This window comes from Pleurodeles waltl, chromosome 10 (genome assembly GCF_031143425.1).
Source record: "Pleurodeles waltl isolate 20211129_DDA chromosome 10, aPleWal1.hap1.20221129, whole genome shotgun sequence".
Taxonomy (NCBI): Eukaryota; Metazoa; Chordata; class Amphibia; order Caudata; family Salamandridae; genus Pleurodeles; species Pleurodeles waltl.
Window position 1 is genome coordinate 862613884 of NC_090449.1, and position 26950 is coordinate 862640833.

Sequence of the window (26950 nt, forward strand, 5' to 3'; positions counted from 1 at the left end):
ATCTCAGGGACTCTGCTGTCGGCTTACTCCCCGCCGAGCACCTCCGTTCACTGGTGCTGCCGAGGAGCGCGAGGCTTGTCCCGGCTCGTCGCACTCCGCAGGGCCCCTCACCAGCTTAGTCCGTCCTCAGCCCTCCGTCACACCCTGTGCACTCTCTCCGATGTTCTGTGGGGGCGTGCGGTCTCAGGCCATGGTATCCGCAGCGGGGGCCACTATTTCGGCCTCCCTGGTCACGGCCGCCATCTTGTGCTCCTCGCGGCCCTTGTTGTCCCGGCTAGTCTGGGGCCGATCCCCAGCCACTGCATGCGCAGTTCACCCCCCCAATTCATACATGGCCCCCCGCACTTCCAGCTGTGTGCCGGGGGGTGGCTGGGGTCCCTCCGAGAATCAGGATTTAACAGGGTGGGAGATTACAGGCGGGAGTCTTACGAAGAGACTTTTTCCGCCATCGGCATCTAGCCACGTCCCCAAGACTGTTGCACCTCATAATAGATATAGACTGTTTTTGCTTCAAAAAGAAGTTACTGCACCTCCTTAGCATCTGGCCCAGCTTTCTATCTGAACTAATATGCTGGTAACACCTGCGGAGTCTCCAGTGCAGCTTTAGATCCTGCAGATAAGCAATCATCTTCTGCCTGAGGGTCGACTTTCCTATGGTGACAGGTGGTTTTATTAAATTTTTTGGGACAAAACAGAATGTCTTTTAGGTAGTAGCAGTCTACCTCCAGCAACTCAGGAGATTTAGCTGGTTTCGTTCAGCAGGCCTGGAAATATAACTGGCTGGCAAGTTTAGCTACCTTCACCGCTACGATTATGTTTAAGAGTTTGTACTTGTGATTTGCCCCTAATCTATTTTATCATCCATAAATGTTTTACGGGAATAATCATAGAAAGGAAAGAACTATTTAGTGACTGGGGGATTCATTAGTTTTGCACCTGCACCATACTGTATTTACATTTTATCTTTACAATGATCTTTGCTGATATACAGTGTTTTAGTTCCATGGATAATGAAGGTTGATACTTTGCACTTCAGTATATATGCGTAATATGACCTTTTCTATTTTGAGTTTTAGTTAAATTGGCCTATGTTCTCACACTTTAGCACTGGTGCAGTTTTCAATGTGTAGTTGTAAAAATGATGTTATTGTTATTGAATATTTTTGTGGGTTAGCTCAAAGCGGGATTGCAGTTTATTGTCTCCTCTGTGGGTGTCTATGATTGAATAATACATCATGTGCTGATGGGAAACGTTAGCTTAAGTCAGGTTGCATTGTGGACCTAGAGATGGATGGATTGTGTATTTTAATGTGTGCAGAGTTTTGTATTTTGTGCTTTTTTCATTGCAATGTATATGGCTTTTGTTACCTGTAATACAAATCACTTATTGCACTTTTCTGTAACTAATTCTAATTTTGGTGGTTTTATGCTGCAATTGTCAAGCATACATTAAGTTCAAACCAGGGGGTGTAGGCCCCATTGGGTATCCTGATTTAATCACAGACTGATCAGAGTCACCCAGCTTTCAGAGACTATGATAGAGATGATGGGGATTATTTTCCCTCACACTATGATAATGATGGTAAAAATCTGTACATGGACTTACAGGATGCCATTGCATTGGATATTTCCCCATATACTGTGTTGTGTTCTCCCCCAGGCCATCAATGGAAGAGAATGTATTTTGCTGTAGTGATGAGATGAGCAGACTTAGACTTACAGCTGACAACTATGGAAATTAAAACTAATATGCTGCAATTAATTTTGCAACCTGAACAGACTTCCTCAGAACCTTTTCTGCCATTCAATGAAGCCCTGACTGACACTTTAATGGGCAAGTGGTTTAAGCCTTGTTCATCCCTATTGTTCAACAGGCTGGTATGAAAGTTCAACATTCCTTTAGGGGATTGTGAATTCTTGACACAGCACCATATGCCAGAAAATCTGGTGAGTCAGGCTCTCACCAGCAGAGTGAACCTCATTTTCTATGATTCCCCCAGACAAACCTTTGAAGAGAGTCAAAGCAATGGGGAGACAGATGCTTTCCTTTGCCATTCTAGCCCTCCGGTTAGTCAATGCTAGCTGTTTGCTTGGGAAACATTCTCTTGTTTAAGCAGCGAAATCCTGCTGGCAGTCCGTGAGGAATTTAGTGCCAACTTGTCTCAAACCAGTCAGCATGCCGCTAACTATGTTACCCCTTCTGGACTGGAGACTACTGACTCCTTGGGCAGATGAATCAGCACTAGCGTGGTGCTTCAACATCACACATGGATGAGATGGACATGCTTCTTCTGAGACATGCAGGCATCACTCATGGATGTTACGTACGGGTCTTACATTTTTGGTGAGAAGGCTGATTCTGCCCTGAAATGCTTTCAAGAGAACATAGCCGTGGCATGTCCCTTGTGCCTTTCTGAACCTGCTAGGCAAATTCCTCTGCAGTTTTGACCCTTTCTGGGCTATTCCAGAGGCTTGGCGTACTGGAATCTTCAAGGCCCACTCACCCCACAACAGTCACCCCAGTACTTTTGGGGTTGGTGGATGGAATCAAGCAGTCAACCTCCAGACCACAGGGGACAATAAACTTTCTAGTCCCTGCCCTATGGCAACAGCCTCCAAACTGCTTTAATTTGGTCTTAGAGGCACACAACCAACCTGTGGTAAACAAGATCAGACATTTCCTGCAGGGTGGCAAAAAATAATATCTTACATATAGGCTCTTCCGATTTTTCACAGGGCCTATGCTTTTTCATTACTTTATGACCAACCACCTTTGCTATTCACATGAAAGCGGCTATCAGAGAAGCACATGTCCGACTTGCGTCAAGATGTGCAGGTTCTTTTGGCCAAAGAAGCCATAAAGAGGGTTCTGGCCCTGGAAATAGGGACTGCTTTTTATTTCTGTTATTTTTCATGCTAAAGAAGGACCAAGGGCTTTGGCAGTGTTGGATTTTGGCCCTCTTAGCATTTTCTTGTGGAACGAGAAATTTAAGATGATCGTGTTGGCCCAGGTTCTGTCTGCCTTGGTTCCAGGCAACTCAGTGATGGCTTTGAACTGAGTCGCCCTTTTGCTTCCCCATTCTGTGGAATGGTTTCCTTTTCCATCTGAAAGGGCTTCAGAGTAGAGATTTGCACCCTGGTACCTCTGATTATTTTGGGGCTCAGTGTCCAAGGGTGCTGATAGATGCATGAAAGAAACTGACATTGATGCACAGGGGTGGCATTTATATGTGGCTCCAAAGTCACTTCTGTGGTGCACCAAAGTCAGTGAGGAGCTGCACAGTATCACCTGTCTGAGCATGGGAGCAATGCTGTTTAAATCTTCCGGATCCACTCAGGAAAATGTAGTAGGGATAATTGATTAAATTTGTATTTGTAATTTGTATTCACCATTGACTGCGATTCCATTAAATGTGCTGCTTACTTTTTATGGACGACAACTGACCTGTGCTAGACCTTGGAAGAAGAAGCTCTGACTGGTACAAGCAACTATGATCTTTAGGAATGTATATGACATGACATACCTCGTTAATGGAAATGCCAGGGTCATTTTCAGCCTGTCCATTTTAGAGTACTGTAATGCCCCTAATGCCCTTCTTTACTGTAGAATCCAGAACTAACCTTGAAACGAAAAGTTGCAGTGGATTGTGGAAGCAGATTTGATCAGTGTGACTTGGTCCCCAGGGAAATACACAAATAACGATAGGCATATTCTTTGTTAAGAAGGATTTCTCATGTCGTACTGAGCGTCCCCTCCACTGGTACCACAAGTCTTTTCCAGGCTGCATGCTTAGTGTTCCCTTTATTTAAAGACTGACGCCCGAGATAAACCAGTGTTCATTGTCTAGTTAGGCAAACGTTACTCTGTATCCATAAGGCAATTTTCTGGTGGGGAAGCAGCCATTACAACGCTGTCATTACCAAGCATGACCAACATCACAGAGCAATTACAACGCATATGCCTTTACCATGCATGCCTTTGCCACAAATATACCTTTACCACACATGCCTTTGCAACGAATTTCGTTGTAAAAGCATGGATGGTAAAGGCATATGCGTGGTAAAGGTTTTAAAGTATTTAAAAAAAAAAATTGTAAAGGCATGAATGTAAAGGTGTATGTGTGGGAAAGGTTTTCAGGTAAGTATTATATGTTTTAAGTTTTTTATATCTATATATATTTATAGCGAGAGATAGAGAGAGAGAGAGGTTTAGGGTGGGTATTGGTTTTTGAATGGTAAGGGCATTTTTAGGGTCTAGGGTGGGTATGGGTTTTTGGGGGGTAAGGACATTTGTAGGTTTTAGGGTAGATACTGGTTTTGGGGTGGTAAGGGGTTTGTTGGTTTTATGGTGGGTATGGGTTTTTGGGTGGTCAGTAGTTTTTATGTTTTAGGGTTGGTATGGGTTTTTGGGTGGTAAGGGCATTTTAGGTTTTAGGGTGAGTATAGGTTTTTGATTGGTAGGTGGTTTTGAGGTTATGCGGCAGGTATGGGTTTTTTGGGTGTTAAAGGCATTTTTAGGTTTTAGGGGGGTATGGGTTTTTCAGCAGTAAGTGGTTTTTAAGGTTTAGAGTGGGTATGAGTTTTTGGATGGTCAGGGTTTTTGGTTGTAGGGTGGGTATGGGTTTTGGGTGGTAAGTGTATTTTTAGGTTGGGTATGGGCCTACGGATGGCAAGGAGATATATATATATCCATCCACACACTATCTTTCAGTTTAAAGACCACAGGCATTCACCATTGCAAGAGTACTTTGTTCCACTTGGCAAAAGGGAATGCTTTTCGGCCTTTGTCAATATTTATTTATTTATTTAAATATATACACGCATGCACATATATATATATATATATATATATATATATATATATATATATATATATATATATATAAACTTACCACTTTACTTTACCATATACCTTTACAAAAAATGTTTTGTGGTAAAGGCAAATGCATGATAAAAGGTTTGTAGTGACCACATTGTAAAGGCATGTGTGGTAAAGGCATGCATGATTCTGTCGTGCATCCCTTTCTGAGGAGCATCCAAACAACAGTTGGCGCTCAGAAGGTGGTCATGCCAAGCCCAGGGTTTCACAAATTCGATGTTCTTTCAGCCAAATAGTTCTCAGCAAAAAAGCTGACCCTCAAGTAGTTGATTTCACATTATTTTTATTCTATTAGCCATACCATTAACCATCAGAGTGATGGTGCATTTTGGCTGAACGTTCAGCTGAAACGCATCGTCATCCTGAACATTATTTGCAAAAGTTGGTTGAATCAATTCCTTGAGTGCCGGCTTTCTTGCTGAGAACATTATTTTTACTATTGCTGCATGGATGCTTAGGAAAGTATGAGCGATTTCTGAGAAAGGCTATGCTGATGTAGAACAACAATGAGGCCTCAACCACTGACACAGTAAGTATTTTATATTCAAAGTAGGTTCAATTCTCCACCATTTGCCAGAAAAACTGGATCTGGCTGAGTGGAATGGAAGGGTTTTGCAGAAGGCAGGTCAGTCGAAGGGAAATGTGTTTATATTTTCTCCTTGCTGTCTCCACTCATTATTATAATAGTTGGCAAAGCAGGTTCCAGATCACGTTACTTGTTAGTGGATGTCTAAGAAGTTGGGCAGATTGAATGAGCCAGAGGAGAGCGTGTGTGAGGTAGGTGAGCTATAATTGCTACAATGAGGAATGCAGGCTTGTCTTACATGAATTAACTGGAATAGTTGTTTACCTAGATTGAACTGTGTATTAATTTTATTTATTACAGCTTTGGATCACTGACTTGTTTTGCCACTGCCCTAAAGCTGAAAGAGAGTCATGGCTTGGAACCAACCCATCTTTTTGTATCAGGTGCATCTGCCCCTCATGTAAGATATGTTTTGTGGAACCTAAAATGTTTTATGAGCTAATTGTTCTGCCTGAATAGGAATTCCTACAGCGAACGCATACCTAATAAACAATTTAAGGTAGACCACGGAACGTCGAAGGATAATTGCTTACATTGTATTGGAATAAACATGTAATTGCTTACAGTGTATTGGAATAAACATGACGAACTAAAAGTTTTTTTCGATGTCAGTGTAACAAAAGAAAACCAAACTACTCATAATTTAGTAGAGCTGATAGTTATTTATAGTACATGGAACAATAGCAATGTATTGTTTTAAAAAAAAAAAGAAATCTGTTACGAAATAGATATGTTCTCGTGCATTTGCATTGTTTAAAGTGCTGTAATAAAATGAACTTTAATGTGTCCTTTTATCGCAAAACCTTGTAAGAACGGCTTAGCTGTAATTAAAGTGATTCCTTTAATGCATATGTTGAATATTTTAATGGATTGAGTAGCCTTATTAAACTTAGTAATACACTTGAAATTCCTATAATGACATTCTCTTTTGTAAGATATCCTTAGGGCAAAGTAGGCATGACATATCACCAAAAAAGTAATTTAAAGCTTGGCATGACCCCAGGATTAAACTCTCTCACAGAGTAGTATTTTGCAATACCGTAAATTCTGGTTGTAAATCCATTGCTAATGTTTATTAATACATATGCTGTTAAAAGTTTGTGTGTTTTAGCTCACCGAACTGCCCTTTCTCCTTGTTTCCACCCCGGTATCTAAACTTACAACTGCAGATAATTCACCATAATGGCATACCTCATGTGCTGCTAAATTCACTGGTGTAGAATTCCACTAATTCCTGATTCTTTGAATCAGGGTGTGGTATTGGCGAATGTAAATGCATTTGTTTCATATCTAAACCTTGGTGAGGCTTTGGTGCCCAGCAGCATGTCTGAATCTGCTGCTTATTGCTTTATCTGTATTGTGTATTTGGTTTCTTATACATCATACGCCCCCAAAATATCTCTGAAAATCGGCCATGCTTCTCAAGCCAATCTACCAAAAGTGCCCTTAGTAAAACCTGGATTACCCCTATGGGTCTCACAGCTTTTTGGGCAGTGTGAAGCTTAGACACAACTCACTTCAAGACTGTGACCTCGTGCAAACACCTGCAAGTTTAACTTTCCTCTAAACCCCCTCTTTCAAAAAAAACAATCTCCCATTAGCACTTTTACAAAAGAATGTGAAGATAATCGTGCTTTCTAGGGTAGCGTAATTCAAAGGGGAGTAATTATATTCCCATTATTTACTGTATAAGAAGAAAACCTAATTCTAAGTCAAGTTATGAACTAGGCGTTATCCTACTTTCATGACTAGGCTGACTAGTCTCACATCATCAGGTTTGCAACTACTTGTTCACTGCACATTCTTCGATTCAGACACAGTTATTTTATTTTAATTAAGGGGTGTAATATTTGATTCCATGAAAATTAATAATTTTCCTGGGAGCCATAATTAATGCCACCATAATGAGAATTTTTATTCCGAAAGATAGGTTTCTGCACTCTCGCGCTCCAGTCTTATGTGACAATGGACAGCACAAAATGTTCTGTGCTTTTTCGGTCTGCTAGCATTCAGGTCTTTCAACATGTCAGACTTGGAACACATAATACACAATAGTAAAATTTGACTCAGCTAAACACACTTGAAAGGAACTCGCAAAAATAGTTAAGGAGAGTTCTCGGCCTCCAAGTCCTGTAGCAAATCAATTACTCCTTTTGCCAACTCTGCAGTTGACTCTTGGTATTTTTTTACGAAAATGGACAACATACATTTGTCTTCTATAGACAGCATCTTGCTGAACATCATCAGAATAGTTTTCTCACATTCTCCCGACTCACTGCCTTGTCCTCTTTCCATATAGACAAAGTCATGCAGCCTGGTTCTCTTGTGGAAGTGTGTCAAATTCTAATTTTGTCTGAAGCTATTTGCATTCCAATCCTCAAGAAACCAGATGCTGATCCCACTATACATAGTAACGTCTGTCCAATTTCCTTACTTCCATTCCTGGGAAAAACCATTGAGTATGAAGTCAGCCAGCAATTGTCACATTATGTGGAAGAAAACAAGCTTCTTAGTTGATCCTTTTCAATCTGTGTTTCCTCCCCTTCACAGGACAGAACCCTCTCTCCATTACCAATGACATCTTTTCACCTTAGACAAAAGCATAAAGGCTGTTTTGCATACTCCAAACTGGAGAGGCTGACCAGAATAGACCAAACAAGATCACACCATTGTCCCAGATCTTAAAATAATTCCTGTATTATCTTTGATGTAATCGTGTACCCTGTCTGTTGTATCCCAGATATAATTGGAGTCAGTGAAGTGTATGAAAGGGAGACAGGTGCTCTGAAGCCCTTGCAAATTTTAGAGGTCCCCAAAATTGATACTTCCTAATTCAGAATACATACCAAAAGCTACTTGTGTCCCTTCATGATGTGTAATGTTCAGGATCATCTGGGGAATGGTCTGGTCTTCAACATGTTGAACTGTTGTTTTTAACCATCCTTGATTCAGTCTGACACCTTTAATTCTCTTAACTCTAACAGATGTCTTTGAATCTTCAAGTATATTCTTTGTGTTCCATCCCAAACAAGACAGTCTGACATGGCACAGTAGATGGTTGTTCGACAGTAAGCCTGCTAGGCAAGTTGGCCTGCCTTCTACTTCAGATCGGTGAATTGATCATTCTTTTCTTTATTTTTAGATCCCTAATGTGACAGCTATTTACACGTGTAGAGGACATAAACCTGTGAATTCACAAATGCCAAAACTGTCACGGCTATATCTGTGATCCTTGCATTTTCAGACATATCTGTCTACTATTCCTGTGACCTTAAGCAAAAATCAATAGACCCACCCTACAAAAGCCACACCTATTTCCTCACTGAAATGACCTGTGTCTCCCCTTCAGTGGAGACTCCCCTTTATCTTTATAAGGAAATTGGTAAGCCTACTGAGCCTCACTGCTTTGCAAAAGTCAGTAGTTCTTTTCTTTTGAATAACCCGCATCACAGGACTGTGAGGGATACCCCGGATGGAGGCCCGGTTCTGGTATACAACCCTCTGTCTTTCTCCTCATTGGCTCAAAGTGACTGTATTTTTTGCAGCACATTGCACCAGGTACTATGATGGCCAGGACAGCCCCTGCTTCTGTGCTTTGTGTAGTTGGCGCTTGGGGCTAGTGTGTATAGAAAGAGTCGGCTACAGTGTAATTATTTAAAAAAAGCATGTTTATTTAATTTATGCTTTACATGATTCTGCACCATTTAGTACGTTTCTACATATTTCAAGTGCTGTACTAGTTTGCAGAGTAAATTGAACAGAATCGTGGTGGATAATGTTATTAGTGATGTTATCAATGATGTAGCTGAAACTCTCATGAGTGATGAAATAAGAGTGCATGGCATGGACACACATTATAGTTAACTTAGTAAACTGTGACTGGTGAATTTCAGTGTTTATTGAGTCAGGTAGCTGACATTTCCATCTAACCATAACATCACTGTAACCTTTCTTTTGAAGTTTGAAGGCTTTTTATTAATGTAAAGTAAGATATAGACATTATTGCCAGACATAACTATAACGTCAGCTTAACCTTTGATTTTTTTCAATGAATATATGTTGCTATGTTGCTGGTTCACTAATTGGTAGCTTTTTTTTTTTTTTTTTTTTTTTTTTTACAAATTATGTAATTCTAGTATATTAGTTCAATTTCAAAGATGTGTTCTAATTATGAATGTTGATTTGTTTTTTTTTCTGTCAAAATGTGCCGCTTAAAGTACTCTGTATTTCCTGCAAAATGTCACAGGCTATTATTCCATCATAGTTAGGCACTTATGAGTAGCTTATCATGTTTCTGCACTTAAATGTACATGATCTCAAAAGAACAACCTTCTGGCATTTAGCCAAGAGTTACAAATAATTAGTTTAATTGAAGATTCGTTGTCAACACTGCAGAGTGCTTCAGACTACGTTTTGCCTTTTTGCTGGACTCTGATAGCTCCACAGTCAGTAAGATTTATTGTTATCAAACCGTACCTTTTTAGTATAAACAAATACTCAATTTTAATGTTGCAGTCAAAATCTCGGTATCCAGTACAGAAAAGAACAGGACTTAGTGATGAAGAATTTCTCAAATGGATGAAAGATGTTGGAGGCACGCCTGCTGAGATTCTCACAAACAAGGAGCTTGTGAAACTCTTCCTTCCAGTTTTAAGAGCAGATCTTAAAGTAGTCGAGAATTTCATGTGAGTACATGTACTTTTTTTATAATGTAGCAGACCAGATGTTCAGGATGATTTGAAGTATGTGACTCATCCCTCGTGGACCACTATTAGACAATCAAGCCTATATGTCCTGCTGGAATTTAGGCTATAACTTTGCATTGTGCAGCTTTTAAATGCCATGTGGGATGCTATCCTCCTAGCCTGTTATATCCTTTCAGAAATTTGTGGTTTATTCACAGCTCTTCAAAGTAGACTTGCACTCAGTCTAAAATCACTTAGTGAGGGATAATCTACCTTTTGGCCTGTGGGCCTTGGGAAGGAGTTTCCAATGCCCAGTCCTTTCTGGACACCAGCGACTCACGGAATGAGGTGGCCTGGCACTCACTTCGGACCTCTTTATTTATATGTATGTGATATTAACAGAGACATCAATCACATATGTGATGAACTTGGGATGGAGAAGACCAGCCCGAGTAAGGAGCCAGGCAGTGATTAGGTTTATTCCTCAGCCTAAGAAAAAAATCCAAGCAAAGTCTGACTCCTTGTTGGGTAACAGACACACCTGCCAGGGAGTAATCATCATGTAAATATTCTAAGTAGGCATCACATAGCACCAATATTAGACTTTTGTTAACATCTCTGTTGACCGCATCAATCAATACACACTACAACAAAACACCTTTGTGCATGAACAATACATTTTCATATACGAACAAGTCACATCACCACTGTTGCAATCCCCTGTCATGAACTCTCTCTCCACCCGAGCATGTACATACGTGGTCAGGCAGGCTCTGTGGCCCAGGCCTGAAGGTTAAAGACTGACAGATCACAGGTGGGGTAACACTTAGCTGACAGCCAAACACACAAGCTTAGGTCAGATCCCACAGATAGGCAGCAACACTACAATGGTTCCCGGAGATTGTCCCCAATAAAGCACAAATTGCCTGATGGACACATGCATTCCCAAAACGTAGTAAAGTCAGATCCCACACAGAGTTAGGTACACTCAGCCAGTCAGGACATAGAACACACAGCACATGAAGTAACCACGCACCCCTAAGGCCGGACATCTGTACACATACGTATTGGCCCACATAGTGTCCACGCCAGGTCGAGGTGCACCTGCATTCTCTATCTGTAAATTGTATCGGTAACTACCTTTCACATGTTTGCATATTTGTTTGCATTTTTCACCAGGGAAAGAATGTTTTATGTGTTTACTGCTCCCGGAGAAATATATACAACATGGGTAATTTCAGCATTGAGAGACAGTCCTCAGACCACAGTGCTGTAACTGTTCTCCCAGCCGTAATGTTTAATCAAACGAACTGTTTCCTGTTTTGCTAGACACCTCTTGTCTCTTGTTTTTTAAGGTAAAATCTCATTTGAGAAACACTTTAATAATTTCCCCTCTCCCCAGTCCACGCCCCACATATAGTTGGTTTACAGATGAAGTGAAAGGGAGTACATTCCAATGCATTAACATCATAATATCCAGCACACATTGTATTCCAAGAGGTAACATCTCAAAACTAATGTTTATGCAGGGTGTTTCAAGGCAAACCTGCATGCATCAATACCTCTGTGATCAGAACATGTTGTCCCTGGTAACTGAACTTTAATGATATACTGCTATTTTTGCATCCTTTGATTCACCCCTTTATTTTACATATTTAAATATATGTAAGAAAATAAAAGTGGTTCTTTGTTGATTTGCTTCAAGCTTACTCTCAGTAGGTTGACAGCCTTGCCTTCTTTTCTGTAAGTCATCGTTATGCAAATTAGACCGTGGCCCTCCCTGTGGTAGGGGTATGGCTTCAGTGGTCAGAGTAAAAATTCAAACAGGACCTTAGAATATGCAGATGCAAAAAATACATGGTTTTGATATAGTTCCATACAGCCAAAGAGTCATCTCTGTGAACAAATGAACAAATACCCTAAACTGGCATTTTGCCTTCAACTTCTTCCCAAATTTCCTAAATGCACTGCATGGCATGTGGATACCCCAAGCTGATAGAAAACCTATACATGTCTGGTATCCCCGAGCACATGGTACCTGGAGGAACACACCTTGGGATCAAGTCCTGGCGTGGTTTTGCTTCTGCATGGTGGAGATCGAAGGGAATTACCATGTGTTGGATATAAAATGATAAAAACCTGACATATGTCATGTTCAGCGTGTTCTGCCAGCCAGCCAGTCAGGGCAAAGGGAGGTCTTGCTTGTACTAATGGATTCCTCAGGTTGTACAGAATTAGAAAATATATATAGTTTCTGTATTTTCCAAACAGACCTGAGTTTGATATGTCATTAAATAAACAGTGCACCATGAAAGTGATTCTGACACAATTTAGTGATCTGTGCTCGTAATAAATCATTGATTGCGCAGACTACATTCCATAGGAAACCCCACTCCACACATATTGATAATTCTGAACTCCAGCCATTTGGGATAACATTTGGGGTCCAGGGATTTGTCTGTCTATTTTGAGGAAATCTAACAACATATTGAGCATATTTATTTAAAAAAATGAAAAATGTCTTAATAGATTTCATTATATCTTCAGTCTGCAATTATGTATTGGTGCAGGGTTTGCACCAATACATAGCCCTGAATATGCTGCTAAAAATATAGGGAAAATATCTTACATATATTTAAACAATGTAATGCTGATATTTAAAAAAAAAAATACACCAGCACATAGTGTGCAAACACCCGAGAAGTGAAAGTGTTAAGTGATTACTATTGCTTTTGGATTTATGACATTACAAAGCGTGCCTTTACCACGCATCCTTAACACACAATGCCTTTACCATGCATATGCGTTTATCATGCATGCCTTTATCATGCATGCCTTTACAATGAAATAGTAAGTAAATATCAGGTAAGTGAAACCCAACCCAAATATTCCAACAAAGTATGCATATGTATTCTTATTGCCTTTGATATACTTTCTTTTTAATTAAAAAAAAAAAAAATCCACAATCCCTGTGATGATTAGTATTTATGTGTCTTGGCATAAATTTTTTCAAATATGGATTTTGTAATGTGATATCTAAAGAAAATATAACTTGTGCCGTAACTTTAGGCCACGAGTTATAGTTATACTTATAGTTATACTTACGTTAAAAAACTATAAGTACGGAATTTCTGTGGTTTTGTGTAGGTAAAACGTCAACCTAATTATAAACGTCCCTGTAATCTTTGGTTTTCTCAATGAAGTTCTTTGTTTTTTAAAGATAAAGTAATTTATAATTACCGTACGTTAGTACAAACACTGCCGAGCACGGCCTCCACATGCACTCAACCCCACACTGTGCACGACCTTTGGCTGTGCGTAGAAGGGGTTTTGTGCGTAAATGGGTGTATTTGTTGTTTAATGTCTGCTTCAGATGTATTGTGGGTTTTCACTGGGGGATCGTGCTGAGCACCGCAATGGATTTGTGGTTCGGCTGGAAAAAAAATGGGGAATTATTTGCCCATGAGGGGTACCTAAGTGACCTCTCCATGTGTCTTATGGGGTCAGGATACCTGTATCCTGACCCCTTATGTGTTTCCCCCCCTATTTTTTGCCTCCCCCAGCCCAAGTGAGAAAGAAAATAGCAGCTGCAACTTTCCTGTTAGGTTGAGGCCTGCCAGTCAGAGCCTTGATTTTCCCCAGGATCTGCGGAAGCCCCATGAGTGGATCCGCAAGGGATCCGCATCCCTAGATAGCTATATTTTTATTTCAATAATATCTTCTGAAATACTGAACAGATTTACATAAAATTACAAAAAGGGCACTTTATAGACCAAAATGTACAATTCTGGCAAATTTGGTGTAAATCCGTTCAGTGGTTTGGAATGTAGTAATGTTTAAAAAAAAATGTGAAATCCCCATAGACATTGCATTGGAAAAATGGAGTTTGAGACCCGCCTTTTTCTCAGCCCCCGATTGACGAATCACCCCAAAACGTTTCCATGCAGAAGTAGGCAAATGCAGTTCCCCCCCCCCTCTTTTCTCAGCCCCCACTTGACGAATGACCCCAAAATGTTTCCATGCACAACAAGGCAAAGTAGGGCACTTTCGTTGGAAAATTTTGTGAAGATTTGTTAAAACGGCACCAAAGCTATTAGCAAAAAAGAAAAAAAAGCTTTGTCATTTGGAAAAGTTGGTCCTCACTGTAACTACCTACTGGCTACTGACATTATCTATCTATCTATCTATCTATCTATATATATATATATATATATATATATATATATATATATATATATATATATATATATGGAAATCGGTTGCTCATCATTTGTGGAAATCGGTTGTTCATCTTTCGTCGTTAGATTTCACTTTAATTCTCAATGATTTGTAATACACCTTTTGATCTATTGTTTTGCTTTTCCAGTGGAACATTTGATGCTATCTAGCTCTATTAGAAGGTCAGTACGTTGTGAAGTGCACTGTGTCTTATTGGGTGCAAAGTAATGATGCTGTGTGCAATGAGGCACATATGGCATACCTCATTGATACACAAAAGGATGTACTGTAGACTTGAACCTGATTGCGAACAGTTCTACTGCAAGGATAGATGCCTGCAACCTTCCTCAATTAATCCCTACAGTTACCTGGTATATGACCCGGCATGACTGATACCAACAAAGTTACCACATGGGCTCTACTGTCGTCCCAAAAGACTGAGTTACATATTCCTGTTGATTTTTAGCACTTTCTTACTTCTTCACAGAAGAATTTGTTAATTCTGTTGAATGAGTTTTGTTGAATACAGGGAGCTGTTGTTTTATCAGACAGAACCAACTCCATTTTTCATTTGTACGTGGGCACGGAGCAGATAATTCAATATACTAGGATCTCTATGCAGCCTTCTGTTAATTCTTTTTGACTCCTTAGTCAGGACCATGCAGTTAGGTAACCCTGCTCTGATAACCGTATGTAAGAATGTGGTATGTCCAAGAGCTTAGCGGACATTCATCAGCCTCAGGGTCTGAGGTCTCTAGCCCCTAGCTCCACTTCATCACAAGGTGATCTGCCACTCTACTGCCATGTCTTCATTCTCTGAGCAGTTGAAAAGGTTGGCACAATTCTAGCTTCCTCACTTCAAGGACAATTAAGGATCTTCATTTTGATCATGGGGGCATCTCTTTCTTGGTGGCATATTCTGTTTGGCTATGGTATGCAGTCCTACAGCCATATCCTCGGGCCAGCCCACATGAAAGGAGAATTCCGGGGGAAGCGAGGCCTGCTGTAAGACGCTCCGCTAGAATCATGACATCAATCCTGGGTATCCTTGGCTAGGGGGCCCACACTTTCATGCACAACCCTCCCTCATGTCTCTTGACCCTGCAGATCAGGCTCTGCGGGGCTCTCCTGCGGCCCATAGCTCAACTACGAGAAGGGCCTTCTCTGAGACCGGATCCTGGCACAAGACTTCCCTGTTGGCGACGGAGGAGGTGAGCGACCTGGAGACGCCCTTGAGATTGAGTCCACACTGGGTCAGTGTCCGGCTGCCTCCCAAGAGGCTGTTTCCCTTTAGAGGTAGGGCATACGCTAACAAACCAATCCGCGGTGCTGGTGGGAGGTTGGGCTGCGGTAACAGTCAGCAGTGTCAGCCACCAGGGGATTGTGTGCCCCAGGGGTGCTCCAGGACTATGCCACCTCAGTTTGGACTCAGCTATATATAAATCAGTCTTGACCCTGCTGTAATGGAAGCAGCCTAGGCTGAACTCATTACCAGTTATGCTCTTGTTATGGACTTATCATCTGGGTATTACTTGGTTCCAGTGACACAGTGTGCATGGGCATGCCTGTACCACTTAAGGTGACATACTAAAGTATATAAAAAAGGATGGATGGAATGCTTGAATTAATCTCGCCTCTAGTAATTACTCAGGGAGTAAGGGAGGTTGGGCTCAAATGTTTTGTGTCATTAGTGCCTTCCTGCCTACCCACAGGATTTTTATACAACTGTGCAATGTGAATAAATGCCCATTAACATGTTGCGACACTCACTGTAATGGTGCATAGAGAATAGGTCCCAAATCAGTGAGGCAAGCATTGTCATACCGTTGTGTAAATATTAACAACAGATACGTAACACGTAACAAGCTCCCCTTGACATCTACACAAACGAAAACAATCCTTTAGTACAAAAGCCGAACTTATCGCTTAAAAGGACTAAGGCACTTTTTAAAAAAACATTTCCGGTTTGAAAATGGAAACACGGTGATAGAGGTCTGCTTTTCCTTGCATGTCACCATCTCATTGTCTTTTGCAAACCACATGGGTTCCTAATTAGACTTGTGAATATTTCTTAAGCAGGTCAGTTTGTGACCTTGTCATCACTGGCATTTTGCGATGCAAATTACCACTAGATGGGTCACACCACAAAATGACAGACAGATCGCAAAAATGTGTCGAGGAGTTTACTATCACTACTTGCGACCTGGCTGTATGGTCATCTGGCCTTAAGCCGTTTGTTTTCCCATTGATACATTATAATTGACTAAGACTATGAGGTACTATTCTCATTTACAAATAAGGGATGTTTTTGCAGGCAGACTGGCTTGCGAATAGAAGTGCAATTTTCAAATGACCAATTTAGTAATACACTGCATAGCAACTTGTTCATTTGCAGGGGGTGCCAACGTAATCTGCCTTATGAATATTAAAGTGCATGTTGTAATTTGTGACTGCTTGTGAATAGCTGTGAATGTATGCACAGGACGAAAGAACTCTGCCCCAGCATGCGTTTATCAATCTGGAAACATTTTTTTATTAACTGCATCACCGTTTGGGAAGATATCGGTGGGAGCAAGCAATGCTACTGCATAGTACCTGTCCTGTAGAGCAGTGTTCCCCAACCCCCGGGCCGCGGACCGGTGCCGGTCCGTGGATCAATCGGCACCGGGCCGCCCGAGGAACTTCAAATCATTTCACTGTGGCGGGCGGCCGAGGCGCAGAGCATTGCAATCAAAACAAGCGGGCCACGGTAAAATTATCAAACATTTACCGGTCCGCGGCGATAAAAAGGTTGGGGAGCACTGCTGTAGAGGACGTCTGACATCATCCCCAAAGGAGAAGCTATCCCAAGATGACAACTTTCTGTTCGCAAATCAGTTACATCTTTCAACAGTAACTGACCAATGGTTTGTAGAAACAATTGCAGCCACAGATGCATAATACATCCTTCACCCAAATAGTGGGGCTAATTCCCATTCATGCTCCAGCCTGTTTGTGATTTTAAAGGGGTTTCAAAAGCCCTTTTTAGAGTTTGAAAGCTTTTACTGACTTGTAAAATGAAATTTAAACATTGTAAAAAGCTCTTTTGTTGTCATAAACCTAGGATTTTGTGAATTTTAAGATGTGCGACTGCAATCCAGAGGAAAGTGGTTTATTGATTTGCATAATTTAATAAATGTGCACTTGCTTACTTTTTAGTGAAAAAAGTAAGAAAAGCCACTGCCGTGCACAAGGTAAATCTGTGTGACCACGAATGATATATTGACCCAAACTGCAATAGCTGACGGCCCTTCTATATTGGAAACCACGTGAGTGGCTCCATTGTAGCTGTAAATATCCTACTACAGAATAACATGTTTTTTTCCCATTTACCTCTTCTTTGGACTGACTGGCAAGATGACAGGTACTTAAAAAAACTATTTCTACTACTTAAGGTAGGAGGGGTGCCATTTTTTCTATTTGATTGGGCTGTGAATACCAGCTTTTGCCCATTTGTATTACAAAGTAATGGTCTCCTGCACAGGCCCTCTTTACTCTCTGAATCTACAGCAGAACTTCCCCTCCAAGCACAGAGCCCTCATATGGGTACAGAGATTCACCGTCGGATCACAAAACATTTTAAACTAGCGCTATTTCATATCCTTGGTGGTAAGTTAAGGAGGTGCTTGGTGCAACCATCCTTTACCACTGTATTAAGAATGTAGGCTTCTGGAGGAGGTAATGTGTCACAAAAATGTTTGTGCATTTCTTTTTTGCATGGCAGTTTGTTGTTCTGGTGACCTGTTCTATTGTTCTTGTGCAGCTCTGGTTTTGTGCTACATTATTGGAATGTTATACTCAGTTCTCAATTTGTGAAATAAATACATAAGTGCCAGGGTATTTCTCAGTAGGCCACTAAAACTTGCACCACCCATTGCCCATACTAGCACTGCCAATGACAGTACCAACACAACTACTACGCATCACAACCCTACAAGTGGAACGGTTCGGATTGTTGCTAGCCCCCCAAAGATATAAGGATAGTCTGGGCTACAGGTATTTTTAAATTCTTAATGTATATTGCTTTAAGTCCTCAGTTGGTGTGCTTATGTCAAAATTAGGGAAACAATGACACGGAATAGTGTAACGTGCTAGAAAAGAGCAGAACAGTTAGGGCGCTTTCTAGAGATTTCATACTACATCAGCGTTCTTTAAGATTACCAATGTCCAAAGAATAAAGATTCCCAAGGTGTTCAGACAACCTTTGTCCAAGATTAACTGAATGATTCAAATGATTACACACTTTTTTTTGTAACGTCAATGTGGCCCCACGTAGAAAATGAATGTCACCTGTATGTCAGCTACCAGGGGTCAAACACTGTGTAGACGCCCTCAGAATTTTAAGAACCAGCACTGAGAAAGCCACTGTTTTTAGTGTAGCAAAAATGTTGACTTATGTGTAAGTCAGGAGGACATTTTGCTTGGCTGAACAAAATAATCTGGAAGGAGAGTAATGAATTGTGCATATATTGTAGTATATAATTTGTGTTAAGGGCAAGAGTAAAACAGTGTTTACTAAAACGAATTTATAATGATGATGAATTGTTAAATTGCTGATTTTACATTCTATTAGAGGATGAGCTCGTGAATTGCAGTTCATACTGCTTTTATTAGTTTCAACCAGATAATATATGTATTAATATGCTTTGTCTATTTTATTGAATGTCCTAAGATTATGTGTATTGGGGTTGTTTTATCCGAAATAAACAAATTAAACTCAGTTATTATCTTGTGAAAAGATTTTGATCAGTAAAATACATTGATGGCACATCAGTGGCTCTGTTGGTTTTATTAGGATAGCAGTCTTGATCGGTTTATATGCTTGGAAATACCTTTATTAGTTTGATAGGGATGTGAAAGAGAGGTGAGTAGCTAATGATTCTATTACCAGCAGTCTTGCTTAGTCTGAATCTTGATTGCCCTGAATCTTTTCTTCCTTGTTGCATGCTTTACATCTCAGCCGCCAGTATTACTGAAGCACTGTTCAAACCTGCTTGTGTTGCTTGGTGTCAATGCAGAATGTATTCTAGATGTGATCCGTTATGGGCTACACCTGGGGTTGTGGGTCGAGGAAGTCAAATGTCAACCTTTCTGGAAAAGTTGTCTGGCTTGGTGGTGGATTCATCTCAGTCCAGTAACAACTGGAGATTACTAGTAACTAATCAAATGGACATTATAACTCAACACCAAAGATTTAGTCAAGGCGACATGTTTTCACTAATTAACTACTTTCAGTTAAATTTTTTCAGCATGTAACATAGATGGTCTGCCTTTTTTGGTTCTTTTGTTGTTGCGTTTATTTTTATTATGTTTTTACACTGCTCTCTGTCTTCATCTGCAGAAATGGAATGTAGTTTGTCTAAAGACAAAATATTAGAGGAAGTAGCATTGGAAGTATGACACTGGACTTTTTTTCTCAGGCCATCAACTCTGAATTGTTTGCTGTTATAAGACATTTATTACGGAGGGTAATATGTCGAATGGAAAATAGATTGTAACTAGATTTATAGTTAACGGTTTGATGTTGCACTATTTAATAAGTAACATGTTTCAAACAATGACAGAAACGTGTTTTGCTTGCAGCTATGAAAAACCACCAAGTAAGGTATTTTCTTGTGGAGTTACATGCTTTGATGGAACAGACGATGTGCCACATGATTTTGAAGGTAAATGTGCCATACAGTGAAGAAATGCATGCTCTTATAAAACAATGTATATTTAAATACAGCACTACTTTCTGATGAGCAAAGCACTTTCTTGATTACTTGCTGTTTCTAGTTATTCTATTTAAATGATTGAAAAAAGTAACACATTTCCAAGAGTGCTTTTCAGAAACCTTAATGATGGCAGTAGTAATACATACTGGCGGGCTTCATTAGCAGAAGATAGGTGTTTGGTGTCCTAATAGGTTTCTTCAGATTTGCTATAAAGGGTTATCAGAGCTAGATTTTCAGGATACTCATGGGATATGTAAATCAATCTCATTACAATTCATTTAATGTACATTTATCTCATGTTGATATTGTGTAAATGCAGCATGGGTCAGCCCCGCAATGGCATTATTTACATTCTCGAGTGGTAGTTGTTACTATACTTCTGATCGATAGCCCGTGTCTGCAGTTGAGTTTATTCTGGCCTCAGTTGAACCAACAGTCTAGTTAATTAAATAAGAATTTAAATGTTCTCTAGCCAGCATGTGAAACCCTTTATCCTTAAGTAAGGCCAAAACACTAAGCCTCATGTCTTGCATTATGTATTTAACTCTTGACACAAATATGATATGCTGCAATGCGCATGGAATATAGTGTGCGCTAACATAAATTAATAAATTATATATAAATTATTGTTTTCTGCATATTCTGTAGCAAATAATATGTTATTGCCTTATTAAAGGAGTGGGCAAGCCTGACAGTTTAGGTATCTTTCAATGTGGTGTCTCAGTTCATCGTTACATTACTGATATTTAACTACACATTAAGTTAACATTAAGAATGACAAATGTTGGCTAAGAAGTGCCTTTAGCTGTATAACAATGCCTATATTGTATATATGTTTAAAAAGTATCAATTATTTACACCTGTAATAACTATTAATTGTAAATATTGTTGTATTTCCCCAAATACTCTGGGTGTACTGATTTGACCTGTTTCTTTTATAGTTTCCACGTGCACTGTGATCAGCTCACTCTGATTTCCTATTAAAAGAATTTAAGATTTTTTTGTTTCAGCAGTACAGTAGGAAGAAAAATAAATTTATATTTCTGATCGTACTTACTAGGCAGTTGCTTGTATGATAATAGCGATGGCCAGACTTGTTCTTGCTTACCTATGTAGCAAAGTGTAGGAACTGTTCCTTTTCTGCATGGTCACATCTAATGTTTCACCGTTTTCCGGACCCTATTTGGCTGGTATTAGAACTCTATATCCTTTGACACTGCTTTTCAATGCCACAATGTGTGCGCTCAGGCCCTGAAATGATATTGGTAAAATTATTTTTACTCAGTTAGCCTAATTTACTTTCCCGTAAAGCCATGGTAGATGATGCAGAGATTGCACAGGTGGTGTTGAAGTTAACTGTCCAATGTTGGCTGCAGTGTGTATATGCACCACCCATAAATAAGACAACAAATTTGGCACTAGAAGCACCACTGAGCTGTATTCTAAAGACATTGTAGCAACACATGGTAGAGAAAAATGCCTTTGCTATGTAAGAATACTTATTTTTGAGGCACGTGTGGCTGTAGATCAACATGCTTTGCACACTCCTACCATCTAGTGTTGGATCCGGATGTGTACAAGTTGTTTTTCCTTCGAAGAAGTCTTTTGAGTCACTAGGTCGCGTGAATCCTCCTCTTGGTGATATTGCTCATCGGCATCAATTTCATTGTTAGATTGCTTTCTTTCCACCATCAGGTTTGGGCATGTGTGCCTTCACTCCATTGTCGACTTCTTCATGGTTTGCTTTTGGTTTGCATATCCCATCCTTTCATTTGTATTGTTTTTCAAGTCGCGTCTTCCATCTGTGCATCGAACCTTGTCTACATCACTTCAGCTCCTTTCGATCTCGGCCCTCATAGGGCCTCGCCTTTCAGGTCCTCCATCACACCCTTTCAAGAATGCCCAACTGATGATGGAACCGCTGCCTTTCCGTTTCTGCAGCATTGCCATGTAGCGTATCCCCGTACACAGCAAACACCTGGTCTGCAACATGTGTTTGTCGCCCGAACACAGGGAAGCAGATTGCAACGCCATTACATCTTTCCACTCTAAATAGACTCTTCAAGACCGTCAAGCGTGTCTACTAGAAATGTCACATAGAACCATCGGTGATCTCGGCCTGTGGGTTGGCAAACTTTTTGTTGATGTTAGAAAGTTCTGCAGTGTGGTGAGAGGTGGAGTTGATGCGGTATTCTAGGGCATCCTTCCTGGTGGTTCTGATCAGGCTGTGGTGGGATCTTGAGGCAGTTTTGAAAGCAACAAGGAGACTTGTTGTTTCTCCACGTCTTTTCCAACCTCCTGCATGCACACTTAGATTCCTGGAATGCCAGAGTGAACCAGCTGGCTTTTTTAGAGGAGTGTTCCTCTGTAGTCTTTCGTAGAGGAGCTAGGTTGTTGGCGCAGTTGGTGATCCATCTGCAGAGGTTCTGGGCTGATGTGTTGCCATCTGTTGTGTCGGGGGAAAGAGAGTTAGTGAGGAGGCTTGTGAGTTGCTGCGCTGGGATGTGATTCCATCTTCTGTAGGTGGGGCGGTTAATTGAGTGTGCGCTGTGGGATTGGAGTTGGAAAAATGGATGCAGTGGTGGTCGGTCCAGTGTAACGGGGTCAAAACACCGATGGTGACGTTGCGGCTGGCGGGAAAGATGGGGTCGAGAGTGTGTCCGGCTGTGTGTGTTTTTGAAGTAACCAGTTGCTTGAGTGCGATTGTATCTAGGTTCTCGAGTAGGGTTGTGGTGTTGTGTTCGCTGTGATAGTTGAAATGGAAGTTGAGGTCTCCTAGGAGCAGGTAGTTGCTGGAGGTGAGTGCGTGGGGGCTATGAGGTAGATGATAGCGTCACTGAACGCTGGTCGTGATCCGGGGTGGTCTGTAGATGAGGGTGCCAAGGGTGGTGGTCTTTGGGGTGGTGTGCGCTTGGAAGTGGAGGTGCTCCATGATGGGGGTGGATTCCTGTGTGTTCACTGTCAGTCAGAGGGTGGACTTGTGGGTTATGGCTATGCCCCCTCCAGGTCTGGAAGGTCGGTCTTTGTGAACCAGCTTGTAGTCTCTGGGCATGGCGATGTCTCAGCAAATGTTGTGTTGGTCCATGTCTCTGTGAAAATGTGATGTCCGGGCTGGTGGTGTCTAACAGGTCCCAAATCTCAACGGCGTGTTTGTGCAGGGAGCTGACATTCAGGAGGATGCATTTGAGGAGATCCTGGGATGGTTCTTGCATTGTGGCGATTGGCTTTTGGTGAGCGGAGCATGTGAGGTGGCAGTGGGGGCAGGAGAAAGGTCCGTAAGTGTTCTTGGGGGAGGCAAAGTGACAGTTGCTCCGGCGTCCAGGATTCAGAGCGTGGAGGGCCTTGGCGTCGTATTGTTGGGTGGTGCAAGATGAAGGGCCTTTGGCGCAGGGCGCGGTCCAGGCACGGACGGGCGCAGACAGGCTTGCCTTTGGCACGCCGTGAGGGTGGCCGTGCAGTGCCCACCCTTAAGAAGAGGTGGGAAATCGGTCAGCTGGTGAAGCGCTATGAGGGTGGGGCCACAGGGGCAGCAGTGGCAGGGAAAGTGCGAGGAGTGAACGGAGAGCGAAAGAGAGGAATAATCGGCAAAGTAAAGCAAAAAAGATAGAAATAAAGTTAAAAGGCAGAAAGAGGCAAAGTAGAGCAAAAATAAATAAATAAAGATGAAAGGCAGACAGACGCCGTTGCCCACTAGGCCACCAAGGATGAGGCATAGGCAGGTGCCTGCGGGTGGAGGCGAGTTTCGAACACAGAGCCGGCAGGCTTTGTGAGGAGACAGGCAGCAGCAGTGGCCATGCAGGAGGAGTGATGAACGCTGGCCAAAAGTTCAGTTTAGTCGCCCGTCACTGAGCAGCGCCCACCCTCAAGAAGGGGAAGGTGAGGGGGATTGGTCAGCTGGGAAATGGGAGGGCAGGAAGTGCTACAAGGGTGGTGGTGGGGCCGCGGGGGCAGCAGAAGCAGGGAAAGTGCAAAGAGCGAACGGAGAGCGAAAGCCAGGAAAAAGTGGCAAAGTATAGCAAAAAAGAAAGAAAGAAAGTTAAAAGGCAGAAAGAGGCAAAGTAGAGCAAAAATAAAGATGAAAGGCAGACAGACCTGACAGATGCCAATGGCCACTAGACCACCAGGGATGAGGTACGGGCGGGTGCCTGCAGGTGGAGGCGGGCCTCGAACACAGAGCCAGCAGACTCTGTGAGGAGACAGGCAGCAGCGGCTGTGGCCATGCAGGGGAAGTGACGGATGCTGGCCAAAAGGTCAGTTCATTCGCCCCTCACTGAGCAGCAGCCACCCTTAAGAAGGGGAGAGTGGGATGGTCAGCTGAGAGACGGGAGGGCGGGAAGCGCTATGAGGGCGGGGCCGCGGAGGCAGCAGCTGCAGGGAAAGCATGAGGAGCAAACGGAGAGTGAAAGAGAGGAAAAAGCAGCAAAGTAAAACAAAAAAGAAAGAAAGAAAGTTAAAAGGCAGAAAGAGGCAAATTAGAGCAAAAAAGAAAGAAATGAAGATGAAAGTCAGACAGACCTGACAGATGCCAATGACCACTCTTAAAAAAGCCCGTAGATCTATGCAGCAAAGTGGAAAAGATTTGTCTGATACTGTCATTCAAAACACATTTACGCTTTCAAAGCCAGTGTACAAGACATTGCCTGCTACTTGGTTCATCTACAAAAAGCTGGGTTAGCATTCACATCTATAAGGTTACATTTTGCTGCAATGGCTGCCTATCTTCAGAGTAGGCAACAAGTCTCTTTATTAAAAAAAAAAAAAACATTAAACCCTTCATGGAAGGCTCAAAAGAGTTAGTCTAGTACCGGTTCCACCTGCACCCTCATGGAATCTTAATGTTGTTCTTACACACCCTCCATTTGAACCTCCCCTTCAGTTCCTTTCTTGGAAAGTGGCATTTTTAGTTGCTATCACCTCACTTATGCATGTTAGTGAGTGCCAGGTTTTAACTTTGGAAGAACCTTTCTTACAGCTGCACAGAGACTGGATATCCCATTTTCTTCTCAGTCAGTCGATTGAGTTACCATGTTTTTCCCACAACCAGATTAATTTGCGGAGAGGGCTCTACATACATTATATATGAAAAGGGCCCTTATGTTCTACATTGATAAAACTAAAACTTTCAGAAAAACTAAGCAGCTTTTTATTGCTTTTTCACCTCCCAAAAGGGAACACTATATCCAAATCAGGCATAGCCAGATGGATATTTAAGTGCATTCAAACATGTTATGCTAAACCCAAAAGAAGGCTACACCTCCTAGAGCACACTCTACTCAGAAGAAAAGAGCATATGACTTTCCTATGAAACATTCCAATAGCTGACATACGTAAGGCAGCTACATGGTCCACCTCATACACCTTCACAAAACATTGTTGTGTAGATGTGTTAGCACACCAACAAGCCAGTGTAAGTCAGGCAGTGATACATACACTTTCTCAAACAACTACAACATCCACAGGTTAGCCACAGCTTTTGAGGGGGACTGCTTTACAATCTTTGCAAATCATATGTATCTACTGCCACACATGCCTCAAACGTAATATGTTACTTACCCTGTAAGCATTTGTCCATGGTGTATAGTGCTTTAGATTCACATGCTCCCATCCTCCTCCCCAGACACTGTGGCCGTTGCAGTTTTCTTACATTATATTTACATGGACTTCTCATTACTTACACTTAACCACTCCATTCTTACCCTTTTGCGGGAAAAACAAAGGGGTCGATGCCAATACACACTATCACTGAGGAGTCACTAGACCTCGTGACTTGAAAGACTTCTTTGAAGAAGAACAACTTGTACACATCCGGACCCAAGACTAGATGGCAGGAGTATGCAAAGCATGTGAATCTACAGCACTCCATGCCATGAACGGATGCTTACAGGGTGAGTAACATATTCCTTTTCATATATTTATTATGTCACCCCAGAAGTATATCTTTTAAGCACACAAGGCTGGGGCAAAATATTTAAAAAACAAAAGTGGTGTAATTTAGATTTGATTTAAGTGCCCTCACAATGACTAAAGGCCTAAAAGCAAGTCTCACTATCGAAGTTTGAGCTAGATGTTCTAGAGAAAGGCCTAGGTAAAATAAAAATATTTATTTAACAGTTCCACTTGGAGAAAATGCTAGAAAAATATTTAAAGTTATTTTCCATTTACTTAACAAAATTGTATTTCATTGTGAAATTTTGATAACTTTAGTGGAAGCGTCACTTCATAAAAATGGACTTTGGGCTGTCTGCACAAGAAATGGCTTGAAATCAGTTCTGCCACTCGTTACACTGAACATTCCAGGCTGGGGTTGATAATTCTACCTGCTAGAGGACAGTGGCCTGGCCTCTGGACCCAGGAAGGGCAGAGGTGTTGTCAACGCAAAGTCACTTAGCAATGATAAACCATTTGGGAGGGGTACAAGATAGCTGGCAGAATAAAGGACAGCCTAAACACTTCTTTTGACTTTGTTTCCAAATCAGTTAGACAGAATATGCTTTGATTCATTCCCAGAGTTCTCCAAGACCCTTTGATTCAACTCCAGCAGGATTGAGAACTATTGTCTGCCCTGAGGTGGGTTTGTGACCTCAACTAAATATGGGGGTGGCCAGGGACCTTCCTGCAGGTCTCCCAGATGGAAGATGGGCTTATCCACTTGAATTTAAGGCATTTTATTAATTTTTACAGTAAAGCAAAGAGGAAGTTCTGAAAAAGGAGGTGGGCATTAGCTGTGAACATAGACAGGATTGGGCAGGGAACATTATCCACTCACTGGCTAGTGCACAGGATAAGACTGGCACCCCTTATCACCACCTCCTCGGAACGTTCCTAG

The 26950-nt window shown here is 41.5% G+C and overlaps 1 protein-coding gene across 4 annotated transcripts in view; it reads left to right on the forward strand.

Annotated features, from left to right (window-relative positions):
* Positions 1 to 26950, forward strand: part of OLAH (oleoyl-ACP hydrolase) — a 97856-nt gene that overhangs the window by 64521 nt on the left and 6385 nt on the right. For all 4 annotated transcript variants that reach the window (XM_069211585.1, XM_069211586.1, XM_069211587.1 and 1 more), the window contains exons 4-6: positions 5766 to 5865; positions 9981 to 10150; positions 19991 to 20073. In XM_069211585.1, coding sequence (XP_069067686.1) covers positions 5766 to 5865; positions 9981 to 10150; positions 19991 to 20073 — 353 coding nt within the window. The remainder of the gene's footprint in view (positions 1 to 5765; positions 5866 to 9980; positions 10151 to 19990; positions 20074 to 26950) is intronic.